Below are 18,913 nucleotides of genomic sequence, written 5' to 3'. Positions count from 1 at the left end.
CACGCACTGGCTGAAAGAAGAAGCTGTAGCCCAAGGAATCCGGGGTCATTACTGGTTTCGGATGAAACACTGTCCCGAAGCACCTCCAATAAACCAAACACAGGTCATCCAATAAACCAAACGCAGGTCGTCCACGACACAGCTGACTGACCGCCTCTCCTTTTCAGAGGCAGCGTGGAGAAGGTGGGACCCCTCAGAGTCAGCTCAGGTTCAGATCCCAGCTCTTAATCTCAAAGGGCGGTCATGCCTTCAACATACCCAGCAGACGCCCACTAGCTGTGAGGCCCTGCTCTCTCCTCCCTTGACTGTGTGATCCGATATCCTTTCTGTTCTAACTGCTCCCTCCCAGTGTCTGCGGCCGCTGTTTTCCCTCCTCCTCCCAAATGAGCCCCCTGACGTCTCTTTACCTCCTCCTTGGCCACTTCATCTGACCCTAAAGTTTCCAATACACTCTCCACACATGCGGCTCCCAGGTCTCCACTTGCAGCCCCACCTTCAACTCAAAACTCTGGTCTCACATTTCCGACTGCCAGGACACCTCTGTCTAGGAACAGCAAGACAGGGCTGTGATCTGTGGCTCAAACCTGCTCCCTCTCCCAACTTTTCCCTCCCCTGTCACCCCCACCACCATCCTTCTAACCAAGCAAACCTGAAACCTCACCACCTCTGCCCGTCCATGTGGGAAAGGCAGAGTGCTACACTTCAGTCTCCGCCACGGCTCTCAGCCACAATGCTGCCGCCGCCACAGCTGCCACCACCCTTCCTCGCCACTCCCCAAGACAGCCAAGGTTCAGGGCATCAATGTGTCTTTCCTGAACTTTCTCCCACTGATTCCTCCACCACATGACTGCCCTCCATACTGCATCTTACCCTTCGCTCCCAGCTTCCAAAACACCATTCTTATTCACACACCTGCTCAAAAGTATTTTGTGGCTCCATTTACCAATACTCTACACACAGCATCCAATACACATTAGTTGAATGATTTAAGTCAAAACCTGGGGAATTTCCTGGTGGTTCAGTGGTTAGGACTCAGTGCTTTCACTGCTCGGGGGGCCTGGGTTTGACTCCTGGTCAGAGACCTAAGATCCTGCAAGCTGTGAGGTGGGGGAAAACAAACAAACAAAAAACAACCCCAAGACCTGGCCTCAAGCTGCTTCCCCTGCTTTAGATCTCACTGTCTTCCCTTCACTCTTTGGTGTCCCTGTATGGCCATGATGTGCGCTTCCCCCTTCTACACCACTGTTCTTACTAGCTCCTTTGCTTGGTGGGACCTCCCCAAACCAAGTTTACTGATCAGCATTCAAGACCAGTCTTAAATAGTATGCCTTTTATTACTGATCCCCCAACTTGGCTTCCCAGGTGTTGCAAATGGTAAAGAATCCGACTGCCAATGTAGAAGACCCAAGAGATGAGGGTTCTGTCTCTGGGTCAGGAAAATTCCCTGGAGAAGGAAATGAAAACCCACTCCAGTATTTCTTGCCTGGAAAATTCCATGGACAGAGGAGCCTGGTGGGCTATACCGCATGGGGTTGCAAAGAGTCAGACTGAGCATGTATGCACACACAACTTGTAAACTCTCCCCTTCTTCAAAATCCCAAGAGTACTCTGTTTATAATAATACTATAATTTATACCACTAGGCTTCCCTGGTGGCTCAGTTGGTAAAGAATCTGCCTGCAACGCAGGAGACCCAGGTTCAATCCCTGGGTTGAGAAGATCCCTGGAGAAGGAAATGGCAACCTACTCCAGTACTCTTGCCTGGAGAATCCCATGGACAGAGGGGCCGGGCAGGCTACAGTCCATGGAATCATAAAAAGTCGGACACAAACTGTGTGACTTTCACTTCACTTTACACCACTAATTACATACCAGACACTTGTTTAATTCACACAACAAACTTGTGAGATAACCATGCTTGTTCCCATTCTGCAGGTCAGGAAAAACCAGTCTGAAGGTTAGGTATTCATGTGACTCACAGGGCTAGTGAGTAGAGAAGTCAGATTTAAACCCAGATCTGACCCTCAGGAGACAGAGCTTCACTGTCACTAAGCTGCACTGCCTCACTGCATCTTGCTGCATATGGTATGCTGTTTGCTTGCTGTTATTTCTCGACACCTTCTATGTGCCGGGCACTATTCTAAGCATTTTAAATGAATTAGCTTATTTAATTCCCATAACAACTCTGTAAGGTAGGCAGTATTGCTGTCCCATTTTACAGACAAGGAAACCGGGCAGAAAGAGCTTAAGCCCAAGGTCACTGCCCAGCCAGCCCAACTACAGAATCTGTGCTCTTAACTACACACTGCCTGCTTTTTATCTGCTTCCTCAGTTAAGCAGGCAACTCCCAGAGCAGAGTCTCCTCCACGTCTGACTCACCTACAGCTCCCAACACAAAGTTTGTCACAAAGGCGGCCTTGACAATAACCTGCTGAACTAAACTGCCAACAAACCTACCAAATACACGAGACCCATGCATCTATCTTCCTGTTAACACACGCATCACCGCTGGTTTCATTTCTCTCCCAAGTGAGGTACACACCACACCCCTGACACACCATCATATGCCTCTGTGTCCCCACTCCACTCGAGGTATTCCATGCATACTGGCACACTCTTCTTCCTTGATCACTTTTCAGCTCTTTCTCCCCACACATGAAGGACATGAGGAGGAATTCCCATGAAAATCAATGCAAAATCCCAGTCTACTTGATCCCCACTTTGGCAGACAGTCAGCAGGAATACAAACACTCAGTGACTCATACTTAGTTAGCCCTGTCTTCAATCACCTGTGGCCAGAACCCCAGAGAAAAGAAGCAGATTTCCTAGCATGGAAGTTCTCAGACAATGGGCAGGCCCAGACCCAGGAAGGCAGGAGGGGTGCGGGTGGGAGCTGTCCAAAGGATCCACCGACTAGCTGAAGGCAGATTGGTATGTCTTACATATAAAGCTAAAACTATTTTTTCTAATGTATATTTGATTAACCACAATGGCAAATGTAACATCAAAGCCATGTAAAAGCTTTCCTGAATTCACAGTAGCTTTGAGTCATCTATTTTCACAATAAACAGATATAAAAATAACTACTATTTGGAAGGGGTACTGTGAATTACTGACTTTTAAAAATGTCTTCAATCTCGGAAAAAGTTGGGGATCACTCAAAGCAGATAAGAATGAAGTAACTGTAATTTCCAGAGAGGCTTGAAGACGCTGGCCCTGATCAGGAGCCAGACCTGTTCCCCTTAAAATCTTCCAACCCCAAACCCAATACCCAAGGGGAAGCAGCTCATTCCTTTCCTCCTTGGCTGGATAAGAATGTACTAGATGAAGTGTAATGAGCACAGGATATTACAAAACCTACCCAGGAAATAAGGAACAAATGTAAAGGGAGGGAATGAGGTCATGGGTAGGAAGAGAAGCAGTGGAGCTGTCACTGAGCCTGTCGTCGCTAGATGTAAGCAGAGTTTATCAGCGTTGACAACCACCATGCCCACAACACAAAGCTGAAAACAGACACATACATAGTTCCACATACACATACAGCCTTCCCCAAGCCTAACAAGTATTCTATCAAATACTTGTTAACATCTATTCAGTCACTGAAGAAATGTTTACCAAACACCTACTAAGTGCCAAATACCATACTAGGTGCAGGGAATTCACAGATGAACATCTCTACCTTTTTATCTCAAAGAACAACTCCCTCAATGGATATCTCACGAACACACACACACACCCACAGTGGGTTAGATACACAGCTGCCTCTCCCAGCTCCAACAGAGCTGACACAAACATTTAACTGATACACATCCAATATATATACACATGATACAACCACCGCATCACACACAGGTACCCAAACACATCTCAGACACACAAGCACACAACACACATTCCAAAGCACACATTTCGTATGGCTCACTGGGAGCCTCTGGCCGATGAATGCTTTCAGGGAATGAATACAAGGACTCTGGCTGCATTTTTCATACACCCAGGCCACTTCTGCCACAGTGAGATCATGGACCAGTGGCTGCTGTGTAGCTCAAATTTCCCTTCCATGTAGTCAGAAGGGTGTGGTTCAGGGACTTCCCTGGCAGTGCAGTGGCTACGACTCTGAGCGTCCACTGCAGCAGGCTCAGGTTCAATCCCTGGTTGGGGAATGAAGATCCCACACGCTGCTGCATGGTGCAGCCAAAAAAATCATCTCTAAAAAATAATTTTTTAAAAAATAGCATGTTTCATGCTATTTTCTTAAGAAGGCTTGGAGGGGAGAGATCATAGGGACCAGAGAATCAAGTTACAGGTCATGAAAGATTCCTCATGAAGTCCAGTGTCTTACTGAGGTCTCCCATGGAAACACATGCACAGGGATACCTACACATGCAGCCACGCCCTTACACTCACATACTACTTACTCTACTAGGCACGGGACTTTATTTGCCAACAGACCATTCGCACATGATACTCACACCGCCAGACTCCCGCACCTCTGCATGCAAGCAAACACACACAGACACACAATTTCACAGTTTAGGGAGCACCTGCACTCCTTGGAGAAAAGGCGAGAAGGTGCCAGATTGACTTAATACACACAGTTCCTGAAGATACATCCCACCACCAAGAGCCACTGAAAACCTCCCTTATGTACTCCTCTACCACAACTGCAGATATACAGTCAGAATACTGGGCAAAGTACAGGCCTTCACCTGCAAACGTGGGCTACTCCTGTGGCTGTCCCCAGGTCCTGGGCAGGAGGACACTACCCGCAAAGCAGTCCCAGGGCCACACTAGTCTGTGGGCACACACACTCCTCAAAGACCCTACCTCTTGAGGGTAGACACACCCACAATGCTAAGCAGCCCACAGCTCCTAGGGGGACTGAAGGAAAGGACTGCACACCTCCGCTCCAAACGGCTGCCACACACCAGGGAGGAAGGAGGTGCCTATGCCCAGGCTCCAAACTGATGGGGAACCTCTCCCCTACTCCCCAGCCAGACCAAAGTGCCAACAGGGGCCTCAAAATCCCTCCCTCGCCCACTCCCTTAAACCTCACCTCACCCCAGGCCCGGCTCAGCCATCCTCGACCTTGTCCCCCCACCTTGCTCATCAAGGCCTCTTGCATCCCGGGTACTGGTAGAAACATCCCTTCCAGTCCTGATTTCATACCCAGTTCCAGAGTCCTCACCAGTCCTCTCCAGCCCCCCAATCTCCCTTCCACACCCCACGCTTGCAAGGGCTCCGACGTTCAAAACCAGCCTCCGCTTGCAGTCTCTCACCCGGAAGAGACGACCAGCCATTTTTTTCCCCCCTCATCAAAATCGTCGACTCTAGTCACCAACCCTGAGAGGCCTCAGCCACCCTCTCCCTCGAGCTTCATTCACTCAGAAAACACTCGCTTCCCGCCCTCCTGGCGCGTGCAGTCACCGCCTGACAATCACCACCCACCCTCGAACGCGCCGTGGGCTCTTCTCCCAACGCCCAACGGTCTCCCGTCCGGGCCCTCAGGCGCGGGTCCAGTCGGGGCCTCTCAGGCAGGGCTTCCCACCCGCGCGCGGACCCTCAGATTGTGGCCCCGCCCACCCGGACCAACCACGCCCCCTTCTCCTAGGCCCCGCCCTCCCCGGCCCTCCCCACAGCGCTCGAAGGCCCCTCCCTCACTCACTCTCACAGGGCCGCCCCCCAACCTACCCACCGCCAAGAGTTAGGGTAGGGCCGCCCCCCAACCACCGTCCCTACTCACAAGGCCCCGCCCACACAGAGCTCTTCCACCGGCCCTCGCGGGCGCCTCACAGTCGGTCACCCATCTTCTCGCTAGTTGGCTCTCACTACACAGTCCTACCCACAGGTCGCCACGGAACCCTCCCTGGGGATACGGAGAGGCGCCCCGGATGGGCTCACGAGGCCGCGCCCACACAGGCCACGCCCACACAGGCCGCGCCCACACCGGGCCTGCTGTCAGGTCACGCCCACCCGGGGCACCCCGCCGCCTGTCCTGCTCCCTGGCTGACCACGTGCGCCCTCTCCTTGAGACAGGGGTCCTCACACGCCCCTCACAACTCGCGTGCTGGTACACACACCCGCCCTTGTGCCGGAGCCCGCGGACCGCAGGTGCCCCCCACAGGCCTGGATCCCGGGCAACCCTCCCATCCCTTACTCCCGCGTCCAGGCGCCCAGCGGCGGCTCCCCCGGGCTCACCTTCGCTGCAGAACTTGCCGCCGAAGCCCGTGTGGCTGCAGTCGCAGCCCACCTCGCCGGGGGCCAGCACGGTGCAGAGGCCGCCATTGGCACAGGGGTTGCGCGCGGGGGCGCAAAGGGGGTCGGCGGCGGCGCCGCGCAGGCCCTGGCTGCCCAGCAGCGCGGGGGGCCGCTCGCCCAGCTTCAGGTTGGCCAGGAGGCCGCGGAAGGGCGGCTCGTACTTGACGGTGCTGAGCGTGAGCGCCGAGAGTCGCACGTCGGGGGGGATGCCTCCCACGAACAGGTCGCTGGCCACCTGCATCTCGCGCCGCTTCGAGCGCACCTCGGCGGCGCGGGCCTCGCCGTCCACCGCCAGGGCGGTGCGGCGCGCGTCGCGGGTCAGCAGCACCATGTGCCAGCGGTCGTCGGCCACCGGCGTGTCCAGCTGCAGCGTGGCGGGCTCGGCGCACGAGAGCGTGAAGCGCAACCGCAGGCGCCCGTCCACCAGCAATAGCTCCAGGAAGTCGCAGTCGCCGCCGTCGTCCAGGTAGAGCAGCAGCGCGCGCGTGGCATTGGTGCGCAGGCTGAAGCTGAGCTCGCCGCTGCTCGCCGCGCCGGCCCAGCGCGCGTAGCGCGCCCACTGCCCGGGGCCGCCGCCGAACTCCAGGCCGCCCGCACCTGCCGCGAGCGTCAGCAGCAGCAGCAGCGGCAGCGACGGCGGCCGCCACCGGTTCCCGAGCGCCATGCCTCCGGCGGCCCCGGCCCCGCCCGGCCCCCGGCCCCGCTCAGGCTTCAGAGCCGCGGGTGCATGGGGCAGGGAGGGGGCCGGGCGCCCCCCGCGCCGAGCGGGGCTCCCTCGCCGGCTCACAGTGCCATGGACCCGGCCGCAGGACGAGGTGCGCAGAGGCCCAGATGCCGGCTTCCCCCGGGCGGGAGCAGAGGCGCCCCTCCCCCGTTGCGGGCTCCGACAGAAGATGGGGGAGGGAGGCCTGCGGGGAAACGGAGAGGAAAGGGTTACTGAGGAGCTCGGAGGAGGGGAGGCGTCGTCGGTGTCTGGCTCCCCCTTCACACTAGCAAGAGATGAACTGTTTCCCTTTAGAACTGGAGGAGCCACCTTGACCTGGAGAGGGTCTCGCCACGAGGATGGGAATACTCGGGACCCAGCACTTGGGGGTGGGGTGGAGAGAGAAGGAGCGGAGATAACACCCTCTAGGGGCATCATCTAGGGTTTAAGATGCAAACAGGTAGGGAGGTGACACCTTAGAGTCCAGGAGGAGCCCAGTCCAGATGCCCTCACCCTCGCCTCCTATCAGGACCAGGGGCAGCTCCTGTGGGTGAGGCCTAGAGACTCCTCCAGCTGCTGACCACAGCTCCTTCCTCTTTGAGCTACCCAAGCTCTGTGCATGGTCCCACCACCTGCCATGGGCTCTCTCTCATCAGTTCCTGATGCTGGATAATGAAGTTGCTAAATAATTCATTGGGATTAATTAAATGCCAATTCGTCGATGGTATCCCTGAGTAACCTGGCTGGGAAGGAGGCAAGGGAGAGAAGCCAGCCAGGACCCAGACTTCCAGACCCCAAGCCCTCTCCTTCCATGCGAGGACTCAGGCACCTGATTCTGTGTCTACAATTCCCCCAAAACCACAATCACCCCCTTTCTGGGCCCCAACACCCTGCTCACCAGCCTGGGTCCTTCCTGAACCTAAATGTCTGTCACCCTCAAGCTCCAGCTCCCAGGCTTCAGCCTGGGACCTAGGCTGATACTTGGGCCTTCACTTCACCCCTGGGTTCCAGCCTCCTACCCATCCAGGGCTGGGGGAGCCACCAGGAGGCAGACAGCCTCATTTGCATAAAATTGCCTTTCTGAAATGATTACCCTTGTAACTGGCTGTCAGAGAGCAATTTATACCCCACGACAGGGAGGGGAATTTGCATCTCGTTAAACTCCGAGTCGTAATTATTTATATCCAACAACCCTCCTGAATATTGCATTGATTTTATTTTGGGGAGGGAGGAAGGGAAAGAGGTGGGGTGAAGCCTGAGAAAGAAACAGAGACGGGCCAGAGTTTAGGAAGAGACAGGGAAAGATTGAAGGGCAGGGGGGAGAGGAAGAAGAGAAATCGCATGAAAGAGAAGAATAATGGATGAGAGAGAAGGCCTGATGGGGAGAAAAAAGAGCGAGAAGATAGAGAAAATTAAATTCCAAATTCTGACAGCATTTATCAATGCCCTGGATGCTGAGCAGTTTTACAAATGTCATTTTACTTAATCAGTCTGAGAGGTCCCATTATTCCCATTAACGACTGGGGAATCCCACATATTAAAGTCTAGGGACTTGCCCAAGGTAGCACAGCAAGTCAGTGGGGAACTGGGACTTAGATCCATGTGTCTCTGACTCCAGCATGACAAAGGGCAGGGCAGCCACAGGTGTAGTTCAGAGAGGTGTAAGCCAAGAGAAGAGAAGACGGATCCTTGGAGAGAGAGAGAAGGTTGGATGGATGTGTTTCCTCCCTCCATGGGAGGAAGCTAGGGGTATGAAGGGAGAGAGAAAGCTAAAGCCCCCCCCCAACCCCCACAAAAAGCCAGGTGAAGGATGAGCAAAGAGTTGGGGGACAGGATGGTTGGAGTGATATGTATGCAGAAAGAAGATGAGTCAGAGACAGCCTCAGGTGGCTGGCAGTAGAGTTTGAGGAGCCACCTCTAAGAGACCCTCAAATCCAGCTCTCAGGTCCTTCCATCTGGCTCCTGACTCCCTCCTCCCCAACCCTACAGGCTCCAAGAGGGTCTCAAGAGTCCTGCCCCAGCCCGCCTCCAAGGACTGCCCCTTCCCAGACAAGAAGGGAGGCGGTCCAGGCAGGCAACCCCCTCTCTCTCCAAACACTGTCGCTGGTTATATATAGCTTTGCCACTGCCTCTCCTCATTGGGTAATAGAGATAATTAACATGCGCGGGCTAATTAGCCAATCAAATTAAATGCAGCACCTGCTCCCAGCCTGATTGACGCCCTTACCTCCCCCCACCCCGCCCCCCCCCCCGCGCCAACACACACACACACACACACACACACACACACACACACGCACGCACCCTCACCCCAGCCCAGAGCAGGGGAAAAGGACCCTCAGGCTTGGGGAAGGGAAAGACCAAACCCCCTCTTCTTCAGAAGGAGCAGCCAGAGACCCCCCGCAGAGGCGCAGCTCCAGACGCCAGAGAATGGCATCCTCCCGCCCTCCCCAACCACCCCCCCAGGGTCTCAGTCTGGCCTGGCCTCTCTTCCAGCCCCCACCCCCACTTCCGGACACTATTTTGGGGAGGGAATTAATTAGCTATCGATTTCTGCTGGCAGAAGGAATAGGATTTCGTGCTGCTGTCCAGTCTGCCTCGGCCTCAGGGATAAGGAAGGGGATTCGTTCCCCGGCCCCGCCCCCCAACCCAGTGCCTCTGCTCACATCCCCCACCCTCTCCAGAGCGGCAGAGGGGTCCCTGCTGACAGAGCCTAGGGGCAGGGTCTCCCTAGTTCAGGAAGTTGGCGGAGGACAGGAAGTGAAGGATGGCGGAGAAGGCCTCCAGAGACTGGAAGGCAGCCGCCTGGGTCCTAAAAATCAGAGGAATGTTACCTGTTTGGGGGATGGAAGTGGCGGCCGCCAGAGAAGGCAATGGCAACCCACTCCAGTACTCTTGCTGGGAAAATCCCATGGGCAGAGGAGCCTGGTAGGCTGCAGTCCATGGGGTCGCTAAGAGTCGGACACGACTGAGAGACTTCACTTTCACTTTTCATTTTGACTTTTCACTTTCTTGCATTGGAGAAGGAAATGGCAGCCCACTCCAGTGTTCTTGCCTGGAGAATCCCAGGGACGGGGGAGCCTGGTGGGCTGCCGTCTGTGGGGTTGCACAGAGTCGGACACGACTGAAGCGACTTAGCAGCAGCAGCAGCAGCAGTGGAAGTGACAAAGTGGGTAAGAGTCCAGGGGATGACTCTACAGGTCTTTGTGTGCCCAGATGTGGAGGGAGAGTGTGGCAAGGGAGCGGGTGCTGTGGGCAGGCAGGTGCCTGGCAGCGGCTGTGGGGGCAGAACCCGGGCTTCTGCGGTGCCCCCGGGAGGGGCCAGGGCAGGGGCTGGGCCTGCGGCCCCTCAAGGCTCATTACTCATTCTTCCCACAGCCCGCAGCTCTGCAGCACAGGCCAGCCTGGCTCAGCGCCGGGGCACAGGGGCTGCAGGGCTGGCCGGGAGGAAGCCCCCGCCTTCCCTGTGTCCTCTCTCCAGAGACCACTGGGGCAGCTTCAGGCTTGCAAGGCAAAGATAACCCCAAGAGAAGCGTGAGCTAAGCAGACACCTGAGTCCTTCCATCCCACTCCGCCCTAGAGTACCTGCTGCTCTTCACCACCCCTGTGCCCTCCCTTCAGCCTCCTCCAGTCCAGGACCAAGCTTCTGCCTCCAACCCACCCTTCCTCCCCGGACACAGGGGCTTCCTGCTAACCTAAGATGCTCCATCCTTCTTCAACTCCTGGCATGCAGCTCTCCTCCCCGTGGGCCAGGGCCAGGGCCAGGGCCAGGGCCTTGCACAGCTACATCAAGTAAACAGTCCCTGGAGTTGAGCACGGCCCTTCCCCCACACTCATGCCTTGCAGTGGAAGCCCCCCGGCACTGCAGTGTCCATGCTCTGCTCCCCAAGATCAATGCTTCTCCAGTGCCCACTGCCAGACTAGAGACACTGACCGGAGCAGCCTTGGGATGTCCTGCCTGCCGAGTGACATCAGTGTAGCATACACCGCCAGCCACTGCTGGCCCAGGGCCACGGCTCCTCCAGGGAACAGACCTCTCCCCTGCCATCTGGGATTTGCCCCCCAGTCAGCTCCCTAGCACCCCCTACCCACGGATGGACTCTGCAGCCTTGAGTCAGTGGTGATGGGAACTAGATGGGTTGGGGGTGGGGTGACTCAGCGGCTCTCAGGACCTCAGCCCACTCTCAGCCCCACAGAATCCTGTCCCACAGATTCTTTCTGGGCCCTGACAGCCTCCTCCTCATCTTCCCACGACCAGACCAGTGGCAGCGTGGCATCTGGGCTGTGACTCTGGAGCTTTCCACTGCGCATCATGTGCCAGGCTGGACCACCACAGCATTGTCTATGCTAGGAGGTGGTTTATTTACCCCAGGCTTACAAACAGGGACCCTGAGCTTCAAACGATGGATTCATTTCCCCAAGCCCAAGAGCAGGTGAGGGGTCAGCTGGCTCTAACACCTGTGGCCTTTCTTCTACCCTGCACCGGCCACAGGCCACAAGGCGGTGTCACGCTCAGAGAGCTCACCCTTCTCTGACCTGACCTTTGCTGGGGCCCTGCCCTCTCCAGACAACCCAGACTCTGAGTCTGCCCCAGGGGGGCCAAAAGACACAGACCGCAGAGCTCGTAGAGTTCACCCTTCAAGTCCCAGAGAGGAGCAACCACGCCCTAGGCCCATGGGGAAGAGCAAGACTAAAATCAAGGTCACTGGACTTCCAGTCCAGACGCTTCCCATGTACCCACTATTCCACTCCTGGGCCTTCCAGTCTGACCAAAATCCTCCACCCCCACACCACCAGCACAAACTGAATGAACGGATGTGAATTTCAGGGTTAGACTGTCTGTACCCGCTCCAGCAGAGCCCCTGTCTAGAGGTGTTCTCCCGGCATCCATTCAGCCCCTTCTCTGATGTCTACACCACACACACCCACACACACACACACACCTCCAGCCATGGGAATGCCAGCCTTTCTCTGGCTCTCCTCTCCTCAAGCCAGCTCTCTCGAGCGCCAGCTGGGAGTGTGACAGCAGGGGCCTCCCCCAGGCATCAGGGAGGAAGAGCTGGGTTTGCACACATTCTGGTGGCCCCAGAAGGCAGCCTGTGGACAGGTGGGAGAGTGTGTGTTATGGGGAGGGAATTTTTGGCTCAAGCGAAAGAGAAACTTGCCGGCAATCTAGAGCAGCGAACAGTGGAGTAGGTTGCCTCCGGTCGGGGGGAGGGGTGAGTTCCCCGTCTGTGGGGTGTGTGAGCTGAGGAAGGGTGACTAAGGCTCAGAGATGTTCAGCAGGGGGCTCCTGAATCACAGGGGAGGGGGCATCAGACAGCTCGAGCTCTGAGGGCCCTTTCAATGGCAGAAGGTGTATTTTGAAGGGTCCTCTCTCCTCCCTAAAACCTCAGGCAGGATCAGTAAGCAAAGAATAAGTCCCACCCCCTCTCCCTGCTCCCTCCTTCCAGCTCTGATGACCTAGAAGTGACAAGGGAAGACCTCCGGCAAGTCCACGGTCAGACACATCTCGGCAGGGGGCAAAAGCAAAACCGAGAAAGTGCAGGGATTAGGGGCGCTGACTCAGGAGCCTGGGTTCATGCCAGCTCTACTCCTTTCTAGCTGTGTGACCTTGGACAAGTTGCTTAGCTTCTCTGGGCCTCAGTTGCCTTATGTGTAAAGTAGAGATTTTAGTAGTGTTTTCAAAAGTGAATTGATATATGTAAAGCACTTGAAACAGTGCCTAGTAGAGACTAACATGGAGAAGTAGGTGTTGTATTAATAATCACTTTAAAAACTCCTTGTCTCAGCGTTTTACAGTGTGCAAAACTCCATGTGTTTCTCGTTTCCTTTGATTCTCACCATGGCGGGATGAGAGAAGCCAGGCAGACCTTAGAACTGCCCCCCTTTTGCAAATGGGGAAACCGACACTCAGAGAAGAGGAGGGGCCACTGAGCGGCCATCTCTATGGGACAGGATTCTGTGGGCGAAGGGAGGGTGGAGATCCTGAGAGCAGTTGAGTCACCCCTACCCCCACCTCCCAGCTCCCATCCCCACTGGCTCAAGGCTGCAGTCCCCCTGTGGCTAGTGGGTGCTAGGGCGCTGACCGAAGGCAGACTCCACAAGGTCACACAGCTTGTCAGGGCAGAGCTGGGACTAGGATTGTGCCCCCTGGACCCTTCCCCACACTTCCGGGCACTTCTTCCTACCTAGGAAGGTGGGAAAGAGAATGGGTCTGGAGACCAGCAGAGGTCCCAGAGCAGCACGGCTGGGAGTGGGTGTGTGTGTGCGAGGGTCCCCCTGAGCAGGTGTTCATGTACATGGAGAGAAGCCTAAAAGGGTCTGGGCACCAGAGAGGCAGCTCACGATGTGCATGACAAGGCAGTTGCCAGGTGTGTGGGTCTGAGGAGGTGGGTGGGCTGGGGACTGAGGTGCAAATGAATGACTCGACACACTGGGGGCAGAGCGAGGTGTTTGAGGTAGGCAGTGAAAGGCGTGAGCTCACCCCCATGCCCACCCCGTGCTGTGCACAGCTGAGGGATGATGCCTGGGGGGGGGGTACATCCCAGCAATTCGGAGGGGACAGATGGCTTCCAGGGGTGGCCTTGTGAGTAAGCAGGAGGTGCCTGGGAACGTTCCTAACAGTGCCCATGACAGGCATATGTGTGCACGCGGAACGTCGTGATGAACGTGGAAATAGCCGCCATTTACTGGGGGCAGGACAAACACATCAGACAAAGTTCACAGAGTGCTCAACACAGAGCCGGGCTCATTGCAGGGACAGTGTGCCTACTCCAAAGCCTTGGCGATACCACGGGTTCGATTCCAGGCCACCACAATAAAGCGAATATTGCGATAAAGGAAGTCACACGAATTTTTTGTTTCCCAGTCACACTGTACAGTAGCCTATGATCCTACAGTCCCATGTGTGACAGCATCGTGTCTAAAAAAGCAATGTACATACCTTTATTTTAAAATACTTTATTGCTAAAATACACTAACCGTCATCTGACAATGAAGGGTTGCCACAAACCTTCACTTTGCAAAAAACATAATTATCTGTGAAGCGCAATAAAACAAAGAATGCCTGTGAATACAGTCATTGTTGTTATTATTGTCATCATGATCATCTGGCCTACTCCTCGAAAGAACCCCATGAGGTAGGTGGGGACCCCCCCCCCCATTTTACAGATGAGGAAACTGAGGCTCACGGAGGGGCAGAGCTGAGTCCAGGCGGCCTCTCTCTGACCCCACCCCACCGTGGCGGCAGCAGAGAGGGCTCTGGAAGGAGCGAGGATGGGCAAGGTGCTATGCACGTGCCAGATTGATTGCTGATTGAGTCTCTGAGGGCTGCAGCCCTGTGGGCGTGGACGGGCCCAGGCCAGGGGCCGCCTGGGCAGATGAGCGGCCAGGCAGGTGGAGCGGGCTCACTGTCGGGTGCGGTGTCCCCGTGGGGGCCGAGAATGAATGGATAGTTTGGCACCAGGTGGAGGTAGGGCCCCACACATGAGGATTAGTGCTGGGGGCAGGGGGCCCAGAAATGGGAAGGTTCTGAGGAAGACAGGTGTGGCTGAGCACTGGGTCAGACCTGAAGAGGCTGTGGTCACGCGCCTGGAAGCCTGGGGCAAAGTGCTTAGGACATAGAAGAGAATGTGGTGCTTGATGATGGGGGGGGCGGTGCTCTGTGAGGAGAGGGTGTGTCTCAGGGAGTGAAGGTCTGTTGGAAGAGTACAGGTGCACCTGAGACGGCTGTACGAATCTGAGGTGGTGCCTGGTTGGACGGAGCGGGGGGTGCATGCATCTGAGGGAGAGAGCTGACAGCATGGCACTGAGGCTCTGGGGGCACGTGGGGGCCCCGAGGGTGTCACAGCAGAGCAGGGCACCCGGGGGAGGTCTCTGAGGCAGGCAGCGAGGTGGCTGTTTCTCTGGGCGGGGAGTGTAGGCCGTGTGCTGCTAGGAGGTGTATTGTGTATGCAGGTGTAAGTGCCTGTGTAGGTGTGTGTCTGGGTGGATGTCACCGAGCATACGTATCCGTGTCAAGCTGTCTGTGTCACTGGCAAGGGCGGGCAGGAGAGGGTAGCTGGATAGAGACTGGAGGCCTGGAGGGGAAAGAGATCCCCACCATCCCCTCTCGAACCCAGCCCCCTCCTCTCAGGAACTCAGAGTGTGGACTCAACCCAGGTTGAGAAGCCAGCAGAGGCCTGGGCTCCTGGAGAGAAATCCCCAGCCACGCTGTGACCGCCCGCCTGGCCTCTGCCTGCCGGTCAGCCCTGCCCGCCGGTCAGTCCTGCCCACCCCTGTGGATCTGAGGCCACAATGGATCTGAGAATACCTCCTCTAGCAGGAATGAAGGAACCTCCCCAGCCAGACCCTTCTCCCCTGGCCCCTAGAAAGATCCAGCCCAGCCTCGGATTCCAGCATTCCTGGAGGCAGGAGGAGCTAGGTACCTGAGTGGCCAAAGCCCCACAAAACAGACGGCCTTACGGTGAACAGATCACAGATCAGCCGACCTCCCTCCTCTCTTTCCTCCTCTCTCCTCCTTCTCTCTTTCTACTTCTCTAGCAGAAGATAGAGAATGCAAGGCCCAGGAGTCTACCCTGCCCCAAAAGGAATACCTAGACACTGGCAATGTGGACAAGAGGGAGGGGCAGAAATGAATGACCCCACCCCCCAGCACAGAAAAAGCCAGAAGTGTTTGGAAGCCTTGAGGCAGTCAAGAGGACTGGAGACCCGAGACCCACACCCTAAGACAGATTTCATCACTCGCCGGGTCTGGACAGCTCCCCCCTTCACCTCCAGGCACCAAGAAGGAGTCCCCTCCCAGCCCTTGCTGGTTCAACGAGGCACTGAATTCCTTCACCTAGGACTCAGGTGGGGCTGGAGAGTAGAGATGACAACAGCCCCCCAAAGCCAGTTTTGCCTCCAAGGGCCCATCAAGGCTTCAAGGGCTCACACCCCAGCCCAAAGAACCCAGAGCAGAGAGATGGCTCCTTGACTGGGGAGGAGGCTGGGACGTGAGGAATGGTCCCTTCCTCTTTGGGGGTGGGGAGCAAGCCCAGGGCCCTGCAGCTTCCTCTCCCTGCAGCACTGTCTGCCCATAACCCTGTCGCCGCCCCCAGCGCGTTCCCACCCCAGCACAGCCCCCTCCTACTGATTTCCCAGTCTCCCTCTCTCATCATCCCCAACCTTCCCCCGCAAGCTTCCGCTCCTATCCCTCAGGCCCCCCATCTTTCCCGGCTCTCCACCAGCACATACCCATCTCTGCCTGGAGCACCTTGGCCCCTTCCCCTCTGGTCCCTCCCAATAACCTCCTCTCCCCTTGGCTCCCATCCCTCAGGAAAGCCTGGTCCTCCGTGGTGCCCCCCAGTATGGAGCTCTTGGCCTGGCCCTGTGCTCCCTGCCTTTCCACTTCACTCCTTTCCCCTCCCCAGCCCCTCTCCCCCCACCACCAAGCCCAGTTCCTCGCTGATCTCTCCCCTACAGACCCTTCAGAGCACAACAGCTCCCCATTCCCTCTGGACGAGCACTGCTTCCAGACCTTGGGGCTAGCAGAGGCTGGGGACCCCCGCTTCAGAGCCTCCCTCACAAGCCCTCCGGATGCACCTTCTTCTCGCCCCATTCCTTCTTCAGTGACCATCCCTCCCACTCCCCTCCATTCACCCCAGCTCGGGGCCAGTGCCCCTTCCACAGGGAGCCTCCTATCCCCAACCCCCCCAGCCGCTTAGCCGCCTCGCTGTCACCCAGCCAGCCCTCTCAGCGCGGCAGCGCCCCCGCCCCCCAATCCATCCTTCCTGCCTCCCCCGCCCCTCCAATCGTTCCCCTCCCCCGATCGGCTCCCGCCCCCCGCCCGTCTCCGCCGCAGCCCCCCCTCACCCCGTACCTGGTTCTGGGGGCGCCAGGAGGAGGGTGGGGATCAGAACCCCGGGGCCGCCCCGTCTCCGGCGGTTGGCAGAACCAGGGCCAGCAGCGTCGGCCGCCTCGCGCCTCTCTCGCTCCCTGCCACGTCCCCGCCCGCCTGCCGGTCCACCCGCCCCGCCGCGGTGCCGCTCAGAGGAGGATGCTCCGCGAGTCAGGGCGGCTGCTCCCGCCGCCGCATCCCTGCAACACCGACTGACGGCAGCATCAGCACCAGTGCCCGCCCCCCGGGAGCGCGCATTGGATCACGCCGCGCTAACGGACGAGCGGCGCAGCCAATGCGAAGGCGCAGAGGCCGCCGGTGCCAGCCGCTGCTCCACAGGCCCACCTCCTTCCCCGGCGAGGAACCCAGGCGTTCCAGTCTCAGGGCATCCGAGTTCTTTCCCGCTTCTCGAGGTCCTTAGCCCTGGCGCCTGAGCCCCGAAGCCGAGCAGACATCCGAAACCAGCCCCAATGACTTTTCTGGAAACCCAGTCGCCCTAGCCTCTTGCCCTGGGGTCCCGCACCCCCCGGCCGGCCGGACCGCGTGGCAGCGCCCGGGGCTGGGGCGAGTCGAAGGGGAAGCCGTGGGCCCCGACTTCGGGCACCGAGGGAGCAGGACCTGCGCGGGGCCCGGGCCGCAGCGCCCTCTGCTGGCCACGCCTAGTGTCGGGCCTGGATTGCCCGGAGCCTAGGAAAGCGGGACCCCGCCCGCGCCTGTAAGGTGCCTTTCCCAGCCCTTGCCTGGCTTCTGCCTCTTACTGCCCAAGGGCTCCCTGGCTGCCCCTACAAGTGAGGAGGGAAGGGTTTTCCTGGGAAAGGGACAGAGGCGCGGTGGGGGAGGGAAAGGCAGAGATGGGGGCGGGGTAGATCTAGGGGCTTGGAGTTTCACAGCCCTGCCCAGAGTTTGAAGCCTGATTCCCAGTCCTGCCTGGCGCTCTGGACTAGTAGCAGATTGAGGGGCAGGGCCGTGGATGCACACAGCCTGGAACACTGAAGGGAAGCTAGCAGCAGCTGCCTTCAACCAGAACTCTGAAACTAGAAGTTTTAGAGTCAATGTGGTGCTGGAGTGAAGGTTTTCCCCGGGAGGGCATCAGCATCACTGCATGGATATGAATGTGAAAGAAAGGGGACCCCTCATTTACTCAACCAGCCCAAGGTGGACCCTGGCACCCAGCATGTGTATCACAAAGTTGGACACTGGGTTTCTGAATGAGGCAGAGCGTGTGTGTGTGTGTGTGTGTGTGTGTGTGTGTGTGTGTATGAATGACCATTCTGCCAGCTCACTCCATGACTCTGATTTCTGTTGCAGGGTCTGTGATCTGCACAGCCAGTGGTAGGTGGCACTTCCTTAGCCAGAGGCTACACGCAAGAACACTCACATTCGACCACTGTTGCAAGCATGGGCACTCAGAGGCATACTCGTGGCCATGCACACCTATCCATGTGTGTATAGGCATTCCCAAAGGGACACACAGGGACACCTACAGAAATGCCCCCCCCCATGGTACAACACCCACAAGAAACACATGCTTGCTCAAGAACATACACAAACTTGTGCACACACGGGCCTGGGGCAAGTGCATGCCTAGGGGAACAGGTGTACACAGAGGACCTTCCCGCGAGGTCATCCTGGCCCCTGAGGCACTTTGCCCAGAGTGGTCAATTACTGAGTAGATGTATGGGGACCCACATCCCCCCAAGAGAGCTCTCTCCCCAGCCTGTGAGGGGATGAGAGGGGGGACCCAGGCCATAGGACCCTAGGGCTTGGAAAGAGAGATCCCTGAGCCAGGTTCCAGACTTGGAGGGCCTCCGCTGACCTTGGACAGACCCTCAGGATGGCCTTCACCAAGCACACTAGCTGAGCCAGAGAATGGGAACTGCTGAGTCAGGGCCAGTGGATGTGAAATTGCCTCTCTGACCCCAGAACCCACTGCCCCACCCATCCCCTCATTGCTGCTTTCCCTGTAGCCTACACACACACACACACACACCACATATAACACACACAGACTCCAGAGCATAGATGGGCAAACAGGTGTAGTGACTCACAAAGACTCTCTCAAACCCTTATGGATGG

General features: G+C 57.1%; 1 protein-coding gene across 1 annotated transcript in view; it reads right to left on the bottom strand.

Moving 5' to 3' along the window:
- Window positions 1–9,912, bottom strand: part of NRXN2 (neurexin 2) — a 103,068-nt gene extending 93,156 nt beyond the window's left edge. Inside the window, exons 1-2 of the mRNA XM_070359310.1 lie at window positions 9,792–9,912; window positions 6,195–7,162 (exon numbers count right to left, since the gene is read on the bottom strand). Coding sequence (XP_070215411.1) covers window positions 6,195–7,162; window positions 9,792–9,901 — 1,078 coding nt within the window. The 5' untranslated portion in view covers window positions 9,902–9,912. The remainder of the gene's footprint in view (window positions 1–6,194; window positions 7,163–9,791) is intronic.
- Between the last annotated feature and the right edge of the window lie 9,001 nt (window positions 9,913–18,913).

This window comes from Bos mutus, chromosome 22 (assembly GCF_027580195.1).
Source record: "Bos mutus isolate GX-2022 chromosome 22, NWIPB_WYAK_1.1, whole genome shotgun sequence".
Lineage (NCBI taxonomy): Eukaryota > Metazoa > Chordata > Mammalia > Artiodactyla > Bovidae > Bos > Bos mutus.
Note: the sequence above shows the minus strand (reverse complement) of the source record. Positions and strands in the feature narration are given on the sequence as shown.